The 24,013-nt window shown below is 37.4% G+C and overlaps 3 protein-coding genes across 8 annotated transcripts; all 3 read left to right on the forward strand.

Moving 5' to 3' along the window:
• Positions 1–10,580: 10,580 nt before the first annotated feature.
• LOC113716937 (uncharacterized) lies at positions 10,581–14,185 on the forward strand. Of its 2 annotated transcripts, XR_011823062.1 has the most exons (4): positions 10,581–10,922; positions 11,095–11,790; positions 12,302–12,827; positions 12,956–14,185. XR_011823062.1 is itself a non-coding variant. In XM_072070737.1 (2 exons), exons 1-2 carry the CDS (start codon positions 10,739–10,741, stop codon positions 11,622–11,624), a joined length of 714 nt encoding a protein of 237 aa, XP_071926838.1. In that variant the 5' UTR covers positions 10,581–10,738; the 3' UTR covers positions 11,625–11,963. The 2 variants fall into 2 exon arrangements, 1 of the variants encoding a protein (XP_071926838.1); XM_072070737.1 differs by lacking the exons at positions 12,302–12,827; positions 12,956–14,185 and having other exon boundaries at positions 11,095–11,963.
• A 1,682-nt stretch (positions 14,186–15,867) lies between these two features.
• LOC113717334 (uncharacterized) lies at positions 15,868–19,768 on the forward strand. Of its 4 annotated transcripts, none has more exons than XM_072070735.1 (9): positions 15,868–16,250; positions 16,373–16,482; positions 17,408–17,526; positions 17,641–17,738; positions 18,328–18,415; positions 18,533–18,664; positions 18,801–18,885; positions 19,191–19,333; positions 19,422–19,768. In XM_072070735.1, the coding sequence occupies exons 1-9, from the start codon at positions 16,189–16,191 to the stop codon at positions 19,464–19,466; spliced, it is 882 nt and encodes a 293-aa protein (XP_071926836.1). In that variant the 5' UTR covers positions 15,868–16,188; the 3' UTR covers positions 19,467–19,768. The 4 variants fall into 4 exon arrangements, with proteins under 4 accessions (XP_071926836.1, XP_071926837.1, XP_071926834.1 ...); XM_072070736.1 differs by having other exon boundaries at positions 15,887–16,250; positions 18,804–18,885; positions 19,422–19,675; XM_072070733.1 differs by having other exon boundaries at positions 15,922–16,250; positions 18,801–18,903; positions 19,422–19,675.
• Positions 19,769–20,133: 365 nt separating this feature from the next.
• On the forward strand, positions 20,134–22,396 carry LOC113717333 (plant intracellular Ras-group-related LRR protein 1-like). Of its 2 annotated transcripts, XM_072070731.1 has the most exons (4): positions 20,140–20,425; positions 20,565–20,800; positions 21,214–21,380; positions 21,486–22,396. In XM_072070731.1, exons 2-4 carry the CDS (start codon positions 20,600–20,602, stop codon positions 22,117–22,119), a joined length of 1,002 nt encoding a protein of 333 aa, XP_071926832.1. In that variant the 5' UTR covers positions 20,140–20,425; positions 20,565–20,599; the 3' UTR covers positions 22,120–22,396. The 2 variants fall into 2 exon arrangements, with proteins under 2 accessions (XP_027097936.2, XP_071926832.1); XM_027242135.2 differs by having other exon boundaries at positions 20,134–20,800.
• Positions 22,397–24,013: the final 1,617 nt, after the last annotated feature.

Raw genomic sequence — 24,013 nt, forward strand, 5'->3', positions numbered from 1 at the left:
AGGAGTGCTCAGTGTTCAGCGTTGGCTACCACAAAATATTGTAAAAGGCTGCTTCTGCAGTGCAGATTCAACGAATACATTAAGGCGTCGGCTTCTGCTACAGACATACATTCATATCAATTCCAGTGCTCCCGTTTTTGCTTTGAGTCTTCTGAGGTGTGACATGCATAGGTATCTAATCGGGTCCACCCCTCAAGTTACTCCTGCTATAGTGCTATCAAGAAAGCAACTATAACCTAAAATATCTACTTACTTCATCAACAACGTACAAGGCTTTTTAATTGACTCGTAGAAAGAACTTAGGACGGTTTTGATGGACTCGACTAACAGTAAAATCAAGAGACAACTATTGAGATGCTGTTTTAATTTCTAAAGATAGTCTGTGTAAATTATAATCGCTCATTCCTAAAAATTCAGTTGTGTCAGGGATATATAGAAATCCTTATAGAAGAATAAAGATGTAATTTATCTGTCACTCGAGTTTACTTTTTTTTTTGCTATATTCGTCAACAAAAAGTAAAAGAAGAGATAATAATGATATTCGGTCTTTCTAGTTTCGTGCACCATTATCATTGTTCACACTCTTCTCATCTTGTCCGGCTTGCATCAAGTCCTCAATGACAGCATTCCTAATGTACACTTGTTCTTAATTTACTGATTTCTTGGTAAGGACTACTGCGCGCGTTACAACTTTTTTTCTGGTCGTTCTGATAAGGTCTATCTAGTAGATGTAAGCATTACAGTGCTCGATTTGCTATTTGGTAGGCTTCGTGTGTTATTTAATTATGTCTCCCTTTTTTATAATCTTGGATATATAGGAATGATTGTGAATCTGTCTCAGTAATGGCAGAAACCATTTTGCCATAATCAAGGCGGTTTTGCAGAATGCACAATGGTGTGGTGCCATATGTAGATCATGAAGCCAAAAGCCAATTATGGTTTCAGGTTCCAGATTATGCGAGCATGGCCATGTTAGTTCCGCCCCTAACTCAGGCTCTTCGTTTCATCGGTGTTGGAGGTGAACGTCAGCTCCCAATCTGTGTCTGGTACCATAGTCAAGGCCCGCAACCTCAAGGAAGATGGCAACTTGGCAAAGGTCCTCCAGCTCTTGACACGGACGCATATCATCTTCGTGAAAAATCACATCAACAACACGTAAGGCCCTTCCCATGGAAGGCCAAACCGTCCGACCCTACCAGCAAGTCGACTGCGCTCTTCAAATTGTAACAACATATATATTACAACATCTCGACTACTGTGAAATATCAAGTCCGTGTTATAAGGCTGGATGAATGTAGTGTTATAAGGCTGGATGTCTTGGGTTGAAAATGATCAATTACGATTTTTTTGTATTGATCGAAAGCATACATCTACATTTCAAAGAAAAAAAATGTCCGTGAGTGAAAATGCAAGTTATTTGAAAAAGAAGATTGCGGTGCGGTCCATTTAATCAAGAATTATCCCAAGAAACACTTGAATGAGCTGACATCTCAATCTACATGCAGCTCTCACGTAAGTACCCTCGCCGCCGTGTGTAAATTAAGGCACTGATGTCCGTTTTATTGACATTCATTCCAGCGTTCAACTAACTTCTAATGATCGAATCAGAAGTTTATTTATGTAGAACGAACAAATTGTCCTACGTACTACGCGAAATCTTTTTATAGGAACAAATCAGCAAGCCATACTCCTCATTCATCCGTTTGTCTTCTCTTATACACGGTTGAAACCCAATTTTTTTGGATAAACAGAGAAACCCCTGGAGACATGATTTTCTTTTTTCAGAAAATATCAATTATTTTTAATTGGTAAAACTTTGGTTCGAAAATGCAAAGCAGAAAAATTAACCATTTTAAATAATAGAAAAGAATTGACAGATACGGGGACTCAGCCTTCGGGAAGAGAGAGATGAGACCTGAATATATGTATATCAGACGGTCCTTTTGGTTCCTTCATTCACTGTGTTCTTACTCTTTTATGTCCAATGATTCTTCTTCTTTTTTTGGTTTAGATCTTAACCTAAATTCCATTCGAGTGAATCAGATTGATCCACTAGCTAGCATGAAGTGAAAAAGGCAAAAGCGTCATTGATTCACTCTATTTAAAAGGATAAAAAGAGAGAGCGGATATGGTCACTTCCTTTTCGAAATGTTTGTTCAAGTAGAAATAACTAAGAAATACAAAGAAAAAAAGAGAAAAAGAAGGGCTAATTAGGTCCCGGAAATGAAGTGGGAGCCATTAAAGGTGGCCCATGGTGATGCAAGAGCGGGACAGCACAAGCTCTTGGAATTTTGGATGACAACCGAGAGAACGGAAAAGGAAGACAAGGAGTTGGGAATATTTTGGGGCTTTGACAATTGACAGTAAGAAAATGAAATTCATCAATTTCTAGGAAGAGCGCAGTTTACCAGGAAATCCAAGTCTCGACCAAGATAGAAAATGGGCAAAAAATTGAGAATGGCACTCACATTCATCGTTTTGCATATCGATCTCTTTGTATAAAGTAGTATAAACTATCACTCTCATCTTGTTATGTTCATAATTAAGTAAGTAAATAAATAAATAAAAAGGTTGCCATAATGGACAGAAATTTTGCCTACTCAGATAGTAACAACTTTACAAGTTGGCCATGGATTGGCTCTCAATTGATTAGCTTAATCGATTATAATAAATTCATTTAATAAATATTTTTTAATGTTCTTGTGTCCTTCTAAATTAGATCATAATTGTTTTTCAAACAGCTAAAAAGGTAAAATGCATAATCTAATTATAAAGTAGCTTTGCTGTCTGTCCTATAATCGTTTTTCGTAATCAAAATTTTAAGCAAAGAGAACAAGCTCTGTCTTAGTAGTGCAAAACATGAGAAAGTACACATCCATGCAAGTATGTAATACTCTCTAATTTAATATTGCAACTGTAGTAATTCAGTATTTACGCTAATGTTTGTGAATTAGTAGGGAAATCATGATATGTTAATATTGATCCAATTCCAACGTAATCTATAAACAATACTAATGTGGAACAAACTTTTTTCCTTTTATGTATGTCTGGAACAAAAAATAAAAATTGTTAAGACATATTCAATTGATCTTACACCTGGCCCATTCTTATTACAAGAGATTCTTGGAAAGAAATCATACCAACTACCGAGACAACAATCTGCTATCCAGAGCTGTCAGGCCATCGCAGGTCCCAAGCATCTCCGTCCTTCCTTGCAAACAAGACTGGCCATGAAGTCTTGGACAGTCTTCCCCGTCTGAAGGGTTACAACATCAAGAAAACAGAGATTGATGCACATATAAATTAAATAGTAATTCAATGACTACTATGGCCCCAAAAAAACAAGTTTTTTTTTTTTGTCCAAATAAAGGACCTGATCCCACTTCAGGCCCCAACCATTATTTGGATTGTTAGGTTATTTCTCATTTTTGTTACAAGGGTCGAACTCTGGTGAATGCTCTAACTAGGGACTACACCATCAGGTCGGCTACCTTAGAGGGACCCAAAAAACAAGTACTATAACTGCAATATCTGGTGGAGATGTCCTTCTGCCCAGTGGCGGAGCATGAGTTCTCTAATTATGAGAATCGAAATGGACAATTATAACTAACACTGTCGTAATAACAAATAGAGATATAATTATTTACCAATAACTGAAGTACGAGAATGCGAATAGCTCATTAATGCTGGACAAGTATGAATTTTTGTGCACTAAAAATCACCACCAGAATAAATTTTTAAAGCATCGGACTTATACTTAAAAGTCTTTGATTACAATGATAATGATAGGTTACATATATTGCTAGTTAGCTATCATTAGCGTAAATACTGAATTATCATTACAATGATAAAGTAAAATGTTCCTTTTAAGTATTTACGCATTTTACTAACTTCCGGGCACATAATATTGGCTTTCATCAAATTATTCGGAATAAAAGCAAAAATTTTCATATCCCTAAAACCTAAAAGGAACATTTTATTTTTGTTAGTAAAGTCACATTTACAATTTATTAGGGTAGAAGCACAATTCTTAAAAAAATTTATACCTAAACTTGGGACTGTCCTTTGTCCGGCAGGGGCAGCTAGCTCCTCCCGGTCTTGGACCGTCAAAAGTTCTGATTTAGGGTCTGTTTGTTTGAATGGAAAATATTTTTCAGAAAACATTTTTCACATTTTCTGTTGTTTGGCTGTCAATTAATTTGGAAAAATAATTTCTGACAGAAAATAAGTTACACCAAGTGAGGAAAATAACTTCATCCATCGTTGTGAAGTTATTTTCCTTCCGTAAAATCAGTCTTCTTTTCACAAGCTCTAGCGGTGAACCATCGACAAAAGACCAGTCCCTTCTTCGGCAGCGATAAAAGACCATCTCCGGCAACAGCTCATTGGCAAACCAATCCCTTCTTCGCCGGTGGCATCTCCAGCTCCGGCGAAGACCCACTTTCAGAGGTAAGCAACTCTTCCAATTAGGTGAGGGTCAAAGGCCAGAGTATATACAGTCCTGATGCACTAGCTTTCGCTTATAAACTTGACAAGAGACTCAAGGAGATTAGTAAGAAATTAGAAGGTGGGGAAGGCAGTGAAAGAGGAGCAGGGTCTACTGCTGCTACAACTGGACAGGATGCTGCAGACGCAAGTTTAATAGAGAATTTGGATACATATCGGTGGAGCTCGCGAACGGTGGATCCAAGCAAAGTCCATGGATTCGAGGACAAAGAGAGATTCTTGGAGAGGCTACTTCTCAGGAAAGAGGGTAAAAATGGAATAGTTGGAATGACCGGGTCGGGAAAACGACCTTGTGTCAGCTAATCTTCAACAATAAGAAGGTGAGGGATCATTTCCTCCCCAGGATTTGGGTGTGTCTGTCAAAGTAGGCTGACGATGATGAGGACAACAGAAAGGAGACTGTTAAGAAGATGCTAATATGCTTGGGAGTGGATCTTATCATCCAAGAAGCTGGTAAGGATCCAAATCTTGGTCTTCAGAAACTGATGTTTGCTCTTCGCTTACATAAAGAGACTCTCGGCCCTTAATGATTATTTTTTTTTAGAAGGAAGGTAAAAAGCCAATTCATTAGTATCATTCATAATTCCATTTAAGAGTTCGTGGTGTAATATGAATAAATATTTTATAAAAATGAGAATATGATTATAATTGATAAAAATTAAAATTAACCTGTAATAAAATGAATGTTTTGAGAGTAGAAAAATATTTACAACATATTAATAAATATATCAGAAAATATTTTTATTGACAAATCAAACACCGAAAAATTATGAAAAAAGAAATTTGAAAAATATTTTCACTTAATAACCAAACATTGCCTTAGAGGCTTCCTTTTGGAGCATAGTTATAAGATTCGGTCCAGCTCGGTTCGACGGTTGAACCGATCAAACCGACAAACTAGCTATAGAATCGAGTTGGATCACTAATTAGATCGCACAAATAATAAATTCGTTGACTAATTAATAATTCAACGGTTCAACAAGTGAATAAAAAAATCATCGGTTAAACCGCCAACTTAAATTTTTTAAATTATTTTTATAATTTAAAATATATTATTATATTGTATAACATAATTGATGTACAATTTGCTGTTGAACCGTCCAATCCGCAATTAAATCAAAATTCCGTTGTACGGATCACCTCACTGAGTCAAGATAGATCCCGGCCAAGTTTTGTTTTTGTAAGTATGCTTTGTAGACCAGGCCGCTAGTGGCGGCCGCAGTATAAATTCTGGTAGTTTCAACATTTGCAATACGGCTTCCTTATTCCTGGACTAGAAATCAAAATTTAACGCTAAGCATCATGCAATTCTATACACCTAGGAAGATTTTCAATCTTGGGAACAAATTCAGAAAGGTAAGTGTATCCAACTCTCTGGTTAAAATCACTAGAAGAACATGAAACAACAGCCACTGAACGCACCAAAATGAACAAGTACTTGCTACACGAAAAAGAACAATGACTTCATTAATGTTTTTCATAAAAAAAAACGTTGACTTCATTAATGCCCCCTAGAGCTGCAAACAAGCCGAATCGAGTCGAATTTTGAGCTAATCGAACCGAGTTTCGACTAAATTTTACTAAGCTTGAACTCGAACTCGAACTCGACGAGCTGGCAATTTTCAAGCTCGAGCTCGACTCGAATCAAGTCGAACCGAGCTCGAGCTCGAAAAAATAAAAAATAATTATTTTATTTTTAAAAAAATAAATAAAATAATATTTTTTTCTTAATAAATAATAAAATATTAAGAATATATAGGTAATTTTACTATGAAAATAAAAAATAAAAAATATATATATAATATACGTAATTTTATTATTAAATAAAAATAATATATATATATATATATATATATATATATATATATATATATATATATATATATATATATATATATATATATATATACTCAAGGCTCACGAGCTAACAAGTTTAATATTCTGAACTCGAATTCGACTCGAGCCGTTCGCGCTCGCAAGCGACTCGATTCGTTTGCAACTCTAATGCCCACAAATCTTTATTAGTAGATAATTCACTAACACTTACAACTCAAACACACGAGTCATTGTCTCTAGAATCCCACTTAACAAGTAGGAACATTGGCCATATGACTATAAGTTTCCTGATTTGATTTTTAAATTCTTCATTTTTCCTATTCTTTTTTGTAAGGTTTGAAGTCTTTCTTTGGAGTTTATGAAAAAATTGGGTATCGTGTTCAAGTTACTTGTCCGGATCAAAAAGAATATCCTTTTCTTATGACAATAAAGTGAACCACAGAAAGATTAAAATGTCATGAATAATAACAAGAGCCAAATTGTGACAGCCCCACCTTCCCCAAAGGCGAACCAAAGGGGTTAGCGGACTGCCTGCCCAGCTCTCGCCAGAACTAACGGTGCAGTTTCGAGCGATCTATTGCGTTCTAGAACTTATAACGCGCGTAAATAAGTCAAAATGGCAAAATAATCCAAAATAAAAAAATGAAATCCGGAGTCGGCCATGAATAGTAACCAACCCGTCAGAACCCAACCAAACATTAAAAACACATCTACACTTGACATTTTGCAATTACAAGCCACAAAGGCATACAAAAGTAATCCAAAAGTTACTACATGTTTGGTTTGCCAAATTAAAGTGAAAACGGCCCTAAAGATACATTTAGGGTCCCACTTCATATACAATACAAAAGAGATATTTATCTAGTTCATTCAGCAACCATCTATCAAGATTCATTCCAAAAAGAGTCATATTCCTGTAAGAAAAACAAAATGAACGGTGTGAGCTAATTCCCCACTGAGATACTATCACTTAAGCAACCAATTTCATGTAAACATAAAGTTTTTCATTTCAATACACCAAAAGTGAACAAAGGCACACATTAATGGTGGTAAAAAAAGGATACGGGTGGCTCTCAAGAGCCCTTTTCCCTCGTTTGCATTTCTTGATTGGACGTCATTGACTCTCCGTCAATGTTCAAAAATAACCAACCGTAGACTCTACTTTACTTCCATTCCTTCCACCTAACATTCCCCTACCGGGCCCGAACTCCAAACACTTGCACTTTGGTATTACTCGAGTAAACCGGAATCGAGAATCTCTCATACTACAAGATTCCATATAACACTTCCCCAAGGCACATTAATTGGCACTACCAAGCCCTCGCCGGCAATCAACGACCCATGGGGTTGAGCTCAAGGATAACAATTATAGTCGTTGGATGCTCGTCCAAACGACACCAAGCCATGTACTTTCATTTCATGTAGCATTTCATATAACATTCCAATAACATGATAAACAATAAGTGAGAATGATAAAGTACACTTCCACTTCAAGCAATTAACATTCAAAGCACCAAGTTCAAGTATCAAAGCCATATATTAACACACAAGTGAGTAGTACACTCACCAAGCTTGCAAATGCGGTTTCATGCACTTCCGTCACAAGAATGTCGTGAATCACCGTCACGCCCTAAAACATGCAAACAAGTACAATGAGACTCGATAACGAGTCATAATCCAATGCCAAATATGACCCCAACAGGGTTTTATAAGCATACACACACATTAGAGGAAACCAGAAAATTCGAAAATGCAATTAGGTTTGGCCCTGAAAAAAACAGTTTTTGACCTTTTTTTGCGGTAATGGCACCAAAGGCACTATGATTACCGGATAAAGGTGTACGATACACCGTTTCGAAGCTAAAAGACAGGGCTACAACATTGCAGAAGGTCACTCAACCCAGTTTTGAGTGAAACCAGGTCAAAAATGCAAGATACTACATCAAAACCATAAAAATAGATTCACAAAACGCATTCTGGTGTAAATATCATAACTCAGCCTACACAAGTCCAAATCCAGAAATTTCAAAGCCACTCGAAAGCTTAGAAACAGGGCTACATTTCATCAGAAGACCTCAATAACCAAATCCAAAGCAATTCTAGCCAAAACAACCAATTACAGGCGCAGTTCTTACATTCGAATAAAACCAGGACAGCAAGGGTAATTTTGACTTTTCTCATTCTACACTACTCTGATTGACCTGAAATTTTGCAGCCACCTCTAAAATGTCATTCCCTACAACTTTTATGTTTTAAGCTAAGGCCGATTCGGCCTCTAACTAGGACCTACAAAACCGGGCAGAATGTTCTTCACAAAAAACCCTAACTTGTCAACTTTTCTTCCAAACAGAAATTAGTTGCAATTAATCACTTTTTCCATCTCCTAGAGTCATTACATACCATTTCCAATCATCATAGATAGCCACACAATCATGTTCATATTAAAACAGAAAAATCACCAATAAATAGAAAACTTCACTAATTCAACCACAAATCAAGATGTAATCCATAATATTGCACCTTATACTACCACTAATCACAAATTAAGTATCATTAGAGGAAGGAAAGTGGTTCTTCACAACTCACCTTAGAAACAAGAGAGAGAGAGCAATAGGTCCTCTTAGCTTTCCAAATAACCCCACAAATCAACTCACTAACACTACTTGAAAAGGTTTTATGGAGAAATTTCAAGTTTCAATGGTTGGTTGGATGGATTTGAGCAAGAGTTAATCCAAAAACTTGAAGAGTTTTCTTTCTTCCTTCCTTGAGAGAGAGGGCCGGCTATGAACTTGGAAAATTTGATGAATTTTGAGCAATTTTTGACTAAAATGGTAAAGTAAGGAATAGTAGTCAAAAGTCAAGGTTAAATCATGTGGTGACACTTGTCACCTTCATTTAATGACTTGCCTAACTTTTGTCTCTCTTATACCAATCCATTTAGCATCCTCTACTTATCCCTTAACACCCGATAAATTAATTCTAGTATCCAAAACTTAATCTAGTTGGCCGAATTTTTCTGAACTTTTCGCCCTAGTGGGTCCCACGTCCGGTATACGTTCTTAATTTCTCAAAACCTATTCGATACTAGAAAAATCATCTTAAAATTATATCTGCTCCTTAAAATTATCTAGAAATTTTCCTAAGCACGAAAATGCAGAAAACAAGCCATGAAAAATAATAAAACCTAGAAAATGCAAAAAATACGGGTTCTCACACAAATTCCAAAATTGGGTCAAAAGGATAACAGTAAAACGAAATTGTTCAACAGCACAAATTCAAATTCAAGAACCCAACTCAGCTAGGTTTACATGTAATGGTTCAAATGTAGTAGAAGATTTTGGTCTTTCACTAGAAGGTATTCCAACCAAAATAATACTAACAAGGTGCCAAAAGCTTCGAATTTGACCTAGCTAGGCCCACAGGCTATGCTGTAAATCAAACCAAATAATTTGATACTTGATTTAAATTGAATTAGGTTGTTCAAACTTGTTTATTTAGGTATCAATTCAAACCCAAACATGATTTCAAATTCGAAAATATTAACGAACCAATCACGATCTTCATTTTGTTCAGTTCGATACGTTTTGAAACATATAAGATAAGTAAATTTCATAAAAATATACCTATTAGTTTCCTTCTTTAACTCCACTTCTTTTCTTTCTATATATTGCTTATCTTATAAAATAGTAAGCATATAATACTCTTGTCTCTTGAATAGGTATAATTGATTTTAATCACATGCCTAATTCATAGTCATAGATTTTTGGAATATCAGAGAGCAAAAATTAAAGAAAAAAACAACAAATTAGGGTAAAAAATTCTATAAAATACAATATGAAATTTCAAGCCAAACCAAACTTTGATTGTATGTGCTTGAATTCGATACTTTGATAAGCCAAATCAAGTTTTCTGTGAACATACGCATGAAATTTCAAGTCAAGTTCGATCAGTTTCTTTCAAAAAAAAATTTAAACACAATTCAAGTTCAAACATTCCTTTTAATTTTGAAGCCAATCCTGAACATAAGTCTGTCCCGCTCGTTGAAACTTATTTTCAGCCCTATCCTCAGGGTTGTAATGGGAATATGTATAGCCGAAGCTTTGGACTCGGGGGTGTGTGGCCCCGATGGGGCCGGGGTGGTGGGGGGAAATGGAAATCGTTCAAAGTTTCTAGCCTTGATCCCAGTCAGCCTCCAAAACCTTGAGCCTTCCCGAAACTCTATAAATTAGGCTTAAAGGGTACCATAGATAGGCTTGAAGAGGCAACTCCACAGCTCTCTTCTCCTCCTCTAGTCTCTTTTCTCCCTTCCATCTTGTGATAGTTTTAGTACTACAAGTAGCATAGTATCTCAAAACTGGACCCATTAGCAACTTTTTTTCCCAAGCCTCCAAGCAGCATGGTCGGCCCTTCAATGCTTAACACATACAAATATAACGTAACCCTTAAATCCTCTCCAACCACCATCAAATTTCTTTGCAGCTATGGCGGCAAGATCCTCCCCCGTTATCCTGACGGCAAGCTCCGTTATAATGGTGGTGAAACCCGTGTCCTTGCTGTTGAACGTTCCATTTCCTTTTCTGGTTAGTTCTTTTTCTCTATAGCAATCAGCAGAAATCTCCTATAGCTCCAGCATACATGTACATGTATCGGAGAAAAAAGTGTGTGTGTGTGTATTCAATAGCATGAGATTGGGATTTGTAAATACCGAAATGGTGAATTTTAATGTTATATGGATTGTTTTTGTGGTGGCAGAGCTAGTGATGAAGCTGGGGGAGATGTGTGGAGCATCAGTTAGTCTAAGATGTCAATTGCCAACAGAAGATATGGATGCACTTGTTTCGATCACCTCGGATGAGGATCTTGCCAATCTCATCGAGGAATATGATCTAGCTGCCGTCTCAGCCTCACCAACCACTAATAATGCCCTCAAGATCAGAGCTTTCCTTTCAACCCCTTATAAACCTACCACCAAGAAATCGTCTCCCTCCCATTCCATTGCCTCCTTTTCTACTAGTAGCAATGAGGCTACTTCTCCAGTTTATTCCCCAGCACCAGCTGCTTCCCCTGGCCTGATCAGCTTTAGGCGTCCAATCAAAACAGCTGCAACTGATAGGTGCGTCCATCAGATCATGTCCAGGCCAGCCGTTGCATACCCCCATCCCCTGATGACTTATGAGAAAGCTGCTGCAAAGGGGCTTCCTCATCATCAGTATGTCTACTGTGGCCCTGGAAAAGCTAGCAGCCATGTATATCTCATTCAACATGGCAACCACTGGCAATAGCAGGGTCCTATAAATATCCGATCGATCCACCTGGACTATGTCTTCCCCTGCCAGCGGAAGATAAACACCAGGAAAGATGAACCTGATAATATAGGTTGATATATTGCTATATTCAAGAAAGAAGTGGGCAAAAAAGCTTGGCCAAGCAGAGGCAGATATATTTAATGTAAGAAGCTACTGTAAATCATCTTACAGAAGGGATTGTCTTTTTTGTTAATCCTTAAGAAGCCAATTAATAGAAATTTTACGACCTCGTCGTCCAATTTTGTAATGGGACCGCATCGTCAAAAATCCAATTGTGACGGTGAGTGTTTTGCAATTAATCAGGCCATTCTGCTATGCTGCTTTTTCCACTAGTCCAAACGATATGATTACAAACAGCCGTCGATCCAATGTTGTTGTTTATATTACTTTCATCTTTTCATCATCTGATAGAAGTTCCTATGCATTTTGTAACACGTAACTATATTTTCGGCGGACGTTTATTATCCTGTTTTTATGGTCCTCGTTTCACTATGGATTGGAGTATGCCATCTTATTTCATTTTCATCACATTTGAGTTTTTACTAACGTGTTGCTCTTTTTTTTTTTTTAATGGTAAAATTTTCTGAATCATGTTTGTTGTTGGCACTGCAATTTTTGTTGCTAATTCTGATATTTGCATTTTGCCCTTGCAGGTGCGGCAAGATATGAAGACTGATGTCCAGTGGAGAACTCCAATGTCCTCAAGGTCAATCTGCAAGAAAGTTAGTTTGCTCCGTCTTTACCAGCGGAAGATCCACAACTCGGTTTTCTCTTGCGATTTTTCTCACAGTTTCTTCACCTTAATTGTTTTTCAGCGTCAAATATCTATTGAACTTTCAAAACATTCCGACTCTGTGGTTTCAAAAGGTGTCAAAAGTGATTTTCAATGTTTTAGTGCACTGCACAAAAAACGATCCCGCATTCTCCCGCATTACCTGATATACAGTCACGATTGGCTAAAGGTAGAAAACAATCCAACATTACTTTTGATTCTGCAAAATTTTATTTGGCCGAATTTGTTGAGCTCATAAAGTGCAGACCTGTTCATATTGCCTAATGAAGTTTGGCTGATCCCAAAAGTTTTGCACGTAACAAGTTTGTGTGTTTTGAGAAGAATTCCCATTGGATGAAAGAGTGCCGCCAACTTGGACGTGACTCAGAGTGTACTTACTTAATGGGGTATGGTATTTTTTTTTTAATTTGTTTATTATATCCACCATACAAAATATCGTGATTTTTATGCTTTGTTTTTTTTTTTTTCTCCCCTTGCACTATTTTAATGCTATTTGTTGTATTAATTCTGACAGGGAAGGAAGTGATACGGAGTTAAATGGACTTGGGGTATCCATTTCATTTTCTAGACCAGGTCAGGTGGAGCCTGGAGGACTTGGAAGAAGCCGATTGCATATTGTCTCCACAAACTACTAGAAAAACGGACCAACTGAAAAAAAGATAATAACAAAATAAAAGTTACAATGAATGAAGAAGAGGCTGAAAGTGGAATTCATTGGACGGGGCCAACACTGGAAAGCAGAGTGGAATAATTCTACTCTAACAATTAACGTCAAGACAGAGAAGACATCTGCCTGAGAAAAAAATGAAAATGAAGACGACATATTATGAACTGATGGCTGATGGGCCAAGTGACAGCTGGAGCAAGAAATGGACCAATTATTGCTGAGACTATATATATTGAAAAAATTATTTTAACAAAATGGAAATCGAAGGGAAAAAGATAGAAAGGAAAGGGACCCTTTTTCTTTTTTTATATTTCTTCCTATCAAAGAGATGTGGAGGAAGATGAATGCTGCCAATATTTCGGGTGCAAAAGAAATGCTGCCATTCATCAATTGAGGGCAGATGAGATATGAGCGAAGTAATCAAAAGGACACGAAGATGGGAAGGGCATCAAAAAAAAAAAAATTTTTTTTTTCTTTTTTCATTTTGAAAGGGAATCAATTTTTGAAGATAAAATAAAAAGTGGTTTAAGGTTGTCCTACCCCACCAATGTTCTGATCTTTTCATCGCTTGGAGGAAAAGACGTATGCCAGGCGAGGCCCGGGGCGCACCTTCCACTCAGAATTAAGCCTCTTCTTCTCCTCTTGACTATGGATGGGATCACGATCAAAGTGTTGGGTGACAGTGTGGTGTGGTCTGTGGAGCCATTGCAGCTGCGTCATTATATATTTATTAGTATTATAGGGTTCTTGAATGCAGTGTCCAAGAGAGTGAACATGGAGAAAGAACAATGGAAAGTTTATCTGCAGTTGGGAAAGATAACTTCCAGGGTTGGAATGGGTAAGGGAAATTGTTGTGAGACTCGTGAGGAAGAGAGAGTTGAATTGAACGCACAGCATAGACAGAAAGAAAGAAAGGACGTTTTCCAGTGAAATTGTCATCTATCCCTGTCTGAACCAGTAGATGCGTAAAGAAAAATGAGAAGGTTATCTTCTTCTACAGTAAACTAAATTACATTAGCAGACACAAAACAATCGCGATCCCACGACCTAACGATATTTGGCTTGATTTCAGTGTTCTGACTTGGAACTTGATCCTTCTTTTTTTATCCTACTATATATTTTCATTTAACGCCAAATTGTGGTAATGCCGAGTAATGGTTCTTGCTCCATTAGATGAAAGTTAATGGAAAAGAAACGTGGAATCCGAGCACAGCTCCCCTCCCTATAGGGAAATTAAATGCCACACGTAATTAAATTAACCAAAGACGAATACCGCTACTTACAACTTACAAGAGAAGGATGCCTAATCCAATACGCACTTCGACTGGAAATTAAGACTTGTTACGTATTTGGTGGGTTAAGATCTTGGCCATGCGGCTTGGTCCTTACCTTCTCATATTAGCAGCCACCACAAACAAGGGAGGAGAGCATGCACAGCCCACGATGATGATTACGATTACTTATTATTATGGGGAGAAAATCTCCATCTTATCCGATGATGTGGTGGGGTCAAGTTGGATTAGGATGGATGAAAACGTAATCTTCAGTCATGGGGCGGTGTAATAATTTTGATTAGATCATGAGAAAGGAAATAATTCAACTTTACAATAGCACAACAATAGTGTTGCAGTGCATGCCCGGTATCTGATAACACAACCAATGGACGATAGCTGGTTGTCATTATTATCTCTTGGAAGATAAGATAAATTAACTTCGGCAATACATGGGTATAGTATTCCCAATACATTCCCTCTTCCCTGTCTTTTTTGTGTATCGTATCAGGAAATGCCACCACATAATGTAGCCTTTATCTCGTATTGGTCCGGTATGCTATTTCTGTCTGGATTAATGCTAAAAGGGCAGAGCAGAAACAGTGATTTACTTCTTAATTCTTAAAAATTAAGCTTTCACATCAAAGTATTGGCATGATCATGGACCAGCAAAGAACCTCTTGCAGCTAGCCGTAATAATTAGTTGCAATATATTCATGCGTTGTTGATGAGGTCCCGTCAAGACAATGAACTGCAAGCGTTTGTAGCAGTAGATGGCGACGATGAAGACAAGCAATATGTTATGGAATAATGCTCAGTCTACTTCTGTCCAGCACCAGCTAGGGATATATGGATAGTAACGACACTGGAGAGGAAATTGGAATGCCCCGTTCTCCTTAATTAATTGGTGCAGCCGTACGTTGTTTCTGGTGGTAAACTTTCTCTGGACATGGGACGTGTTTTTCCAGGGAGTTGAGTTGAGTTGAGAAGCAGTTGTTTTCGTCCAGGCACAACCAGTTCCTAGTCCTACTGTTTCTCGATAAGCAACCTCTAGTATTGGGTTAAACCAATAAAATTGAGTTACGTCTCGTGAGCTCATACTATGGATGACAAAACTGAGCTGTCCAGAGGTAACGCTTACAAATAAATTGTTATGCATCTGTGGAAACATAACCATTTATATAAATTTTGTGGACTACAACTACATAAGAAGCAAAAAGGAATAAAACAGAAGAAAGGAGAGTACACCTTGGTTTCTTCCAAAAATTGAGTTATGCCTCTTAAATTCTGTAATCACGTTAACAACCATTCAGGTATTGAATTGGGCTACGTAATCTTTTATAGAGTTTGTTTAAAAAAATCGTATTTTAATCGCAAAAATTTTCACATTAGGATGTTTTTGAAATTAAAGAGCTAGAAGTATCAAAAGGCAGTAAATAATAGAGAAGTGAACATAATTATATGGATGAGGACATTTGTTTCCCGCTCCACCCTTATAAACAATTTAAAGGAAAAATAAATAAATAAAAACTTTTGGGGAGATTAATAAATTTAGAACAAATTAAGGGGCCACTCATGCAGTTATGACAAAATTTAGAGGAGAGAAGTACAATTTAGGGAAATATGGAGGGAACCAAAACCCGGTCGAGTAGTTTAAACCGACCCAAAATGACAACAAACCAAATCACCGTCTTCAAAGTTGCCTTTCCATAAACCCTAAACCCCGTAATTTCCTCTTTCCCCCCCTTCAATCCCAAAAAGAAAAGAAGACCCGAATAAGCTAATCAATCATCATCAACCCAGATCAAAATGCAGCACGACGAGGTAATATGGCAAGTTATCAGACACAATCACTGCAGTTTTATGGCCAAGTAAGCTCCTTTTTGTTGTTCTTTCTGCTCCTCAATTTGTGACTTGATGGATTTGTTAGTATTTTTTGTTTTTTTTTTTAGCTTTAATTTTATGGGTTTGGGTTTTGGGTGTTTAATTTTAGAATTGAAACGGGGAATTTTTGTCGAAACCCGTATAACGTCACTGGAGTGTGTAATCGGAGCTCTTGCCCTCTTGCTAATAGTCGCTACGCCACCATCCGTGATCATGAAGGTACTATTTGTTCTTTCCATCCGTGAAAAATTTCACCTCTTTTTGTTTTCTAGACTGGGTTTTTTTTACTGTATTACTTTTTGTAGTCAATTATATTTTGCCTCTTACAAAATGTAGTATGGAACTCGAAGAAATGAATTGGAAAATAACTAATTATGTTGTGACTTAATGCATTTTTTTATGAGTTTTGACTGGCTGCTCGTTTAACAAAATGGTGGAGAATGGGCACCAGGGTTGCACATGGTTTAGGGCTAAAAGACAAATTAGATTATTTGATGCTGAAATCGTTCTTGGCTTAATAAGAGCTTGGTTGGGTTTAGGCATTCAACTAATCAAATTAAGCTCGAGCAAGATTTAGTTTCAATAGCTTCCAAGTTGAGAGCAATAAACATAAAAAACTCAAATATAGCTATAGCTAGATCAATCTGTCTGAGCTCTAGTTGAGCTCAGTTTGATAAAAGTCCATTCAAGCTGGAATGGGTAATGATCAAGTCAAGCTCCAAAGTTTATTAATAACTTGCTAAAGAAAATTAAACAAGCCTGTGGAGGTAGCTTTCTTGTTCTGTGGAGCAACGTACTCCAGGTGTTGTATTATTGCCTTATTTTCCCCTAGGAAAAATAGGTTTTTCAAGGAGGTGTTGTAGGCCATCATTTGCTCTTAAGGAAAAGGCCGTGTCTTGTTAAATATGCGTCCTCAGTTTATTTAACATCTTCTGTAAAGGAGTCGTTCTAAAATATTTTCTCTGCACTGGTTTATTATGGATGTTTCTGTTTAATGATTTATAGTGTTATTGCCTAGAAGGTTTGACATTGAAATCTTGCATATTAAGTAAATTAATGCAGTTTTGCTTGTACAGTTGCTCACACCTTGACGTTATTGGTTTATTGTTTAACCAGACAATGTTGTGGTCTTCATTTTCTACAGGAGTGTTCTATCTATACATGAAAACTATAGAAAGGGCCCATATGCCAAATAAACTGTGGGAAAGAGTTAAATTGCCTAGAAATTATGAGAAAGCACTTGAAGTCATCGACAAACATTTGGTAACTAAAATCTTGTATTGTGTTTATGTGTTTTTTGCATTTGACTGATCAATGTATGCTATTGTGCTAGGCACTATATTCCTTGCTGAATTTCTTTCTCTCTCTCCTTGACAGATGTATTGGCCAAAATTCCTTGTTCATAAAACAAAACAACGATTAACTAAGATGACCCAGATGCGAATTCGCATGAGGAAGCTTGCATTAAAAACAAGGTTCATGCTTCTTTTACTGTCTGTGTTGCTCTCTTTTCAAATCTGTCAATTGAAGTTGTAAATACTTGATACCGGATTGCTCTGAGTACACCTAATGTTTGTTTTGTTCATGGTTTTAATTGGTGAGCAAGCTTATCTTTAAGTGCATATTTGGTTTGACTGCCAGAATAACTTGTTCAAGTTGGCAAAGTAAACAACCCCTTGACATTTTTCATGTGAAGACTGGATTTTGCTAAACAATTAAGCCTTGAATGCGTATGTTTCTACTTCTCATGTGAAAAGAGAATGAACATTTCTATACAGGTCCAACTGAAATTGCTTGTGTCATGATTCAATAGAAATCCTATTGTATGCATCAAGACTATGGAGGGGAAAAAAAAAATTGTCAGTTGTGGGGGTGATGATTTTCTTTGTTTGGAAGCTTCCTTTCTGCCTTGATTTTTCTCTTTTGTATGGCCTTATTATAAATATAACCATTGCCTCTATATTCTTATCTCCTTTCACAGCAATATAATTACATTACAAAATTTTTGTGGTTTAATATGCTCTTCTTAGGGTATAACTTTTCCCCTTTACTTGATTTCTTCAGGGAGAAGATAATGACCACACCCAGAAAGGAGAAGAAAAGAGAGGCTCGGAGAGAAGAAAAGGCTGAAAAGGCCGCAGTTTTGGATAAGGTTTTGTATGACTAGCTGTCATGTCTAACTTTCTAATTCGCTAATTTTTCATGAGTTTACGTAGTGGCATGTATGAAATGTTTTTCCCATTTACTCATGTTTTCAGCAATTATGCAGAGTATTGAAAAGGAATTGCTTGAACGCCTCAAGCGCGGGGTGTATGGTGACATATATAATTATCCTGTCAAAGAGTACAATAAAGTTCTTGACATGGAAAGGCAGCAGGCTGCTAGTGAAGATGAAGATGAGGTCTAAACAACATAAAACTTCTGAACTTGACATTTTCTTGCATTTTTGGCCCTTTGTTTCTGCTTTTTCATTTTTCTTGGGGTTTGTTTTATGTAGAATGCATACTGACAAACTTCTGTACAACTGATTTTATTAGCAGGAAGGTGAGATAGAGTATGTTGAAGGGTACGAAGAACTTGAAGAGGAAGAAGATATGGAAGACTTAGGTGACCTGGCAATAGGTGCAGATGATGACACTGGTAACACTGAATATTTGATCATGCTATTCTCATTTAGGTTTCTGTTAGTTGTTATCCTCTTCATTTGTTCCCTTCTGTACATTTTCCCTTTAGAAGTGTCTGCTTGTACATATGTAACCGTTTTACAGAAGGCACCTCTGATTTCATGTATTCATTGTTTGTGGTTGTGTCTATCTGTTGGAGATAAGGAAAAGATAATGGTTGTAATTGATAGTACCCCTCAAGCCAGTTGAAAGTGCATATGAAATGGGAACATAAGATTCTAAAATTGCTTATTGATGATGTAGTTGGAATCAGCGATGATGATGAAGAACACGTTACAGCTACTGACCACCAGAGGAGGAGAAAAGAATATGGCATTTCTGAAAGGAAGCTTGAGAAAGATGAATCTGGAGCCAAGCAAAAGAAGAAAGCAAAAGTTCTTATTGAGGTTAGACATCTAAAGCATCACATTCAACCGTTTATGGGTGATTGCCGTTTACATAATTCCTACTTGCCATTTTTTCCTTTTCTACTAGGTTGAACATGAAGATACAAGCGAGAGGCAAACAACGGTTCAATAGAAATGTATGTTTTCTCTGCTCGTATACAGACGCATGAACTGGAAGAGCGATCAATTTTGCTTTGTTTTTCACATCAATGAGTTAAGCTGTAGGCTAGGCTGTTTGGAACATGTTCTGGTAAGTTTTGATCTTGTTTCAGATGGAGGATATTTGGTCTTATTCGACCTCTTGTACCAGCTCATAAACTAGTTCATCAATTCCTTGTTCAACTCGGTACCAAAGCTTGAGATGTAATTGACGCATATGAAGTTCTAAAGAGCAACAAAAAAAAAAAAAAAAGTGTGCGCGCTCGTTTTCTAAAATTTTTCAGGGATCAGAATTGACTACTGTGAATCTTTTCTTTCTTTGTGTTTTATTCTTTAAAAAAAAAAAAAAAGATTATTGGTGAAATTATAAGCTTGTCTCTACCCACCACATAAAATTACAGGTATGAACTGCCGTAAATTGGTTACCCGATCATTCATTAATGCCAATAATGCAAATTCGCACGTTTGCTTGCCTTGATCAGGCAATTGAAACGAAACCAAGGGTGCGTTTGAGTATTGAATTGGGTTATCAAGGGGAAAAAAAAAGAGTTTTGAAGAGGAAAAGTGAATAAATTGTAACTGTTTTAATACAATTTTCAAGGAGAAGTATGTAAGTCATCTTCTAATATATCTTGATGCAAACTAAAATTTCAAACTTAATTAATAAAATGTTGAAATTTAATTGAGGATAAGAATGAATAAATATTATTATTATTTAGTAACATAAGTGTTTTGGTCAAGTTTTTATTTTCTTAAGGCGGTGTACAAGATTGATGATGACATGAAACGGGAGCGAGAGCATAGGAACAAAGCGCTGTCCGGTCAACTGCCATGAAAATCGTTCTCAATGCGTGGTAGGTACAAGTAAAGAATCCGCCGATCAGCCACCGCGCCGTTGACGTGTTTACCATTTCTCAAGACCCTTTCACCGTGGTGCGTAGTCTTCTGATTTCTCACTCTTTTTTAACTACTAAAGACCAGGCGTGCATCATCTACTGTAAGTGGTGGTGATGGATGCATAGGCTTACATGATTTTGAATTCGATGGATTGATGGAATTTTTTTCATCCAAGAATTGTAAGCACGATAGTCATATTCAATCTGGAAGATGAAAAAAGCAGTGAAGATCGAGGCTTCTCTTGAGGAGGATGATGGAATTGATGAGGAAGTTGCTGAGATGCTGTCGTCCCAAAAGCTGGAAGCGGTGGACCGAGTGGATCTTTCGGGGCGTCAACTTAAATTGCTACCTGAAGCTTTCGGCAAACTTCGCCGCTTGATCGTTCTCCGTCTCTCTCATAATCAACTGGAGGTCGGTTGTTTGTTATGTATTGTTCATTCAAGAGAACTTTTGTATGGATTGCACCACCACCCGCAATTGGCTACTTTGTTTCTTTCTTTCTTTGTTGGCCTCTACAAAAATCCAAGAGGAGTCCTCGAAAATCTGTGAAATTGGATTTTTTTGTTTTTCTTTCTTTGTTGATCTCTATAAAACATGAGGAATTTGACGACTCTAGTTTCAAGTAAATCAGTTAGACTTGCTTTTGGAACGATACCCATATAAATCAGGAAAGGTTATCTTTTACTCTTGCTTCCTGATGTTTTACACGTAAATTCTTTGTTACTACTCCTAGAAAGTTTTGTGGTACCGCAATTGTGGGAATTCTCTCCTGTTTAGTGTTCCAAAAATTCGTTTCTAACGTGAATCAGTCAACATAAAAACAGATCATTCCCGATTCAATTGCTGGTTTGGTGAGGTTGGAGGAGCTCTATTTATCTGCCAACCACCTGCTAACGTTGCCTGATTCAATTGGTTTGTTGACAAATCTGAAAGTTCTGGATGTGTCCGCAAACAAGCTTAATTCCCTGCCTGAAAGCATTGCTGGCTGTAGGTACGTACTATAAGTTTTTACCCAGTCCTCCTGCGGCTGCAGCTCAGTTCACAGTCACACTACTTTGTATCATATGATGGTGATCATTATTATGTTCATTGACAGGTCTTTGGTGGAGTTAGATGCAAGTTTTAACAACTTAAGTTTTCTTCCAACGAATTTTGGCTATGGCCTGGTGAATCTGCAAAAACTCTCTGTTCACCTGAATAGAATCCGAGCGCTTCCTAAATCTGTTTGTGAAATCCACTCCTTGAGGTACCTGGATGCTCATTTTAATCAGCTTCATGGCCTGCCATCGGCAATTGGGAAGTTACAAAATCTCGAGGTTCTGAACGTAAGCAGTAATTTCAAAGATTTGACGGGCCTTCCTGAAACAATTTGTAACTTGAGCAACCTCAGAGAGCTTGACCTCAGCAACAACCAAATCAAATTCCTGCCCAGTTCCCTTTTTGAACTCCGAAACTTAACCAAGCTCAATCTGGATCAGAACCCACTAGTAATCCCTCCTATAGATGTTGCAAACAAAGGGGTTGAATCTGTGAAGGAGTTCATGGAGAAGCGACAGCTTGATATGCTTGCTGCTGAAGAGCAAAGACGACAACTTGAAGCAGATAAGCAAGCTCAGACTGGTTGGTTGGCCTGGGGCACCTCCATGTTGCATGATCTTTCTGAGAGCGTTTCGGGCTACCTTGGGGGAACAAATGCTTCGAAGGATCCATATTTGGATCAGCAATTATAACCTCTACGGTCCGTCTCTTTCTGGTTCAACAGTATAATGAAGTCCCTATGGTTTGCTTTTTCTGGCGCCAAGACTGAATGGTGAGCGATTGCCTTCCGAGTCTGAATTCATCATGCCTATGTATGTACGGTGTTCTGTGCTTCGATTCACCAGCTTAATGCTTTGTTGACGCTCTTCAGTCTTTATTGTATTAGAAGGGGTGATCCCGAGGAGCAATACATTTACGATGAAGATATTATCTAAATTAATAATGATTCCAAATTAATTAGGGTTTTCATATTTGTGTCCTGCCGGGAGATGGAGAAACTTAAGAGTTTATTTATTTATTTATTTCTTGGGTAGGCAAGAAATTTATCAATGCCTGAAGAAGATGAAAACTGCTCCTGTAATGGACGTGTCCCCAGAAACCCAATCATAATGAATAAACTAGCCAACAAAGGGTTACTAATAAACAATCACACTCTAAAACATCTCAAGAACTACAAAATGGTGTCTAGTAATTCCCGAGTTCTTGGAAGCCAATGGATTGTGCAACAACTCCTACCGTACATAGAAAATAACTTACATTTAACTAATGAGTAAATTTTATATACACTATTAGTATATATACTCTCACGGTTGAATGGATGAAACATGAGTCAATTTTGAATTTATATATGTAATAGTGACAGTGCATACACTGATAATCAGTGTGTATAAGATTAATCCCTAACTAAATTAGAAGGAAAAAAATCTCCTTTTGGATTGTCTTCCGCTTAAGCAGCTATGGTCTTGAGGATTGGGCCAACGTTGCGAATACAAGTCCAAAGCCCCAACCAGTCAATGCGATACTAAGTGTTTTACGGCCTAATTTGCCCTACCGAGAAACCACAAATTATTTTGGGCTCATAAGTAGAAAGCCCACAGAGAAGAGCTAGTAGAAAAGCCCAAGATGCATGCTCATATCTCCAGTATCCTTGGCTATCTTGCAAAATACTTTCTTGGGAGCCAACAAGTGCACAAAGCCGAATAAAACATGAAAAAAAATCACTTGAGATTCTCGGTGACATGTTTTCTATGTCAATCCAATGTCACCAATAATATTGTGTCAAGTGTCATGTTATTATATACCCTTGTGTTAAATCAAGCCAAATTAAATTATTAGAAAAAAGGGTGTCGTTCTTTTTTTTTTTTTTTTTTTTTTGGGTGGGACGGGGGTGGGGGGTTGGTGTGTGTGTGTGTGCAGAAAAAAGGTTGTGAATTCAGACCGCGAAATGACATAGTGTGATCATTGTGTCGGTCATATCAGAATGGGAAAGGGATCGATATCGTTCTCCGGACGTAGGAAGAAAAGAAACGAAAGAAATTATTGCTAGCTACTTGAAGAGAAAGGGAACTAGCGAATTGAAGAGAAAGGGGTTTGGGGGGTTTAGTAGTTAAGTGCTGCGGAGCACTTCAAAAGTTGCCGGCTTTTGAAGTGTCTTCGCAGAGTCCATTTATCGAAACACTCATACAAAAAACTGTGAGTTATGAAAGGGAATGGGGTTGGCGATGACCGGCGATCTTCCCAATGTTAATCTGGAATGGTATCAGGATAATCCAACGGCAATGTAAACCTGAGGAGCAGAAATAACTGTGCATGGACGTGACCCTTTGCTACATCCTTCTTTTCATTTTCGCTTTTCCGAGGACCCTTCTGCGATCTGAAAACCAGTCTATTACTGGACCTGCATATCAACTGATTCGGGAGGCCGCATCTGATCATGTTGTTTGTTGCCTTTTCAGTCTTTTCTCTTCTTCTTCTTCTTCTTCTTTTTATCACCATCCGAATTTATTTGTACGATAGAATTAAGTGCTCTGCCCATATTAAGTTTACCTGCATACGTAGACCTTAACTAATTATAGCACGCATAGC

This window comes from Coffea arabica, chromosome 11c (genome assembly GCF_036785885.1).
Source record: "Coffea arabica cultivar ET-39 chromosome 11c, Coffea Arabica ET-39 HiFi, whole genome shotgun sequence".
Lineage (NCBI taxonomy): Eukaryota > Viridiplantae > Streptophyta > Magnoliopsida > Gentianales > Rubiaceae > Coffea > Coffea arabica.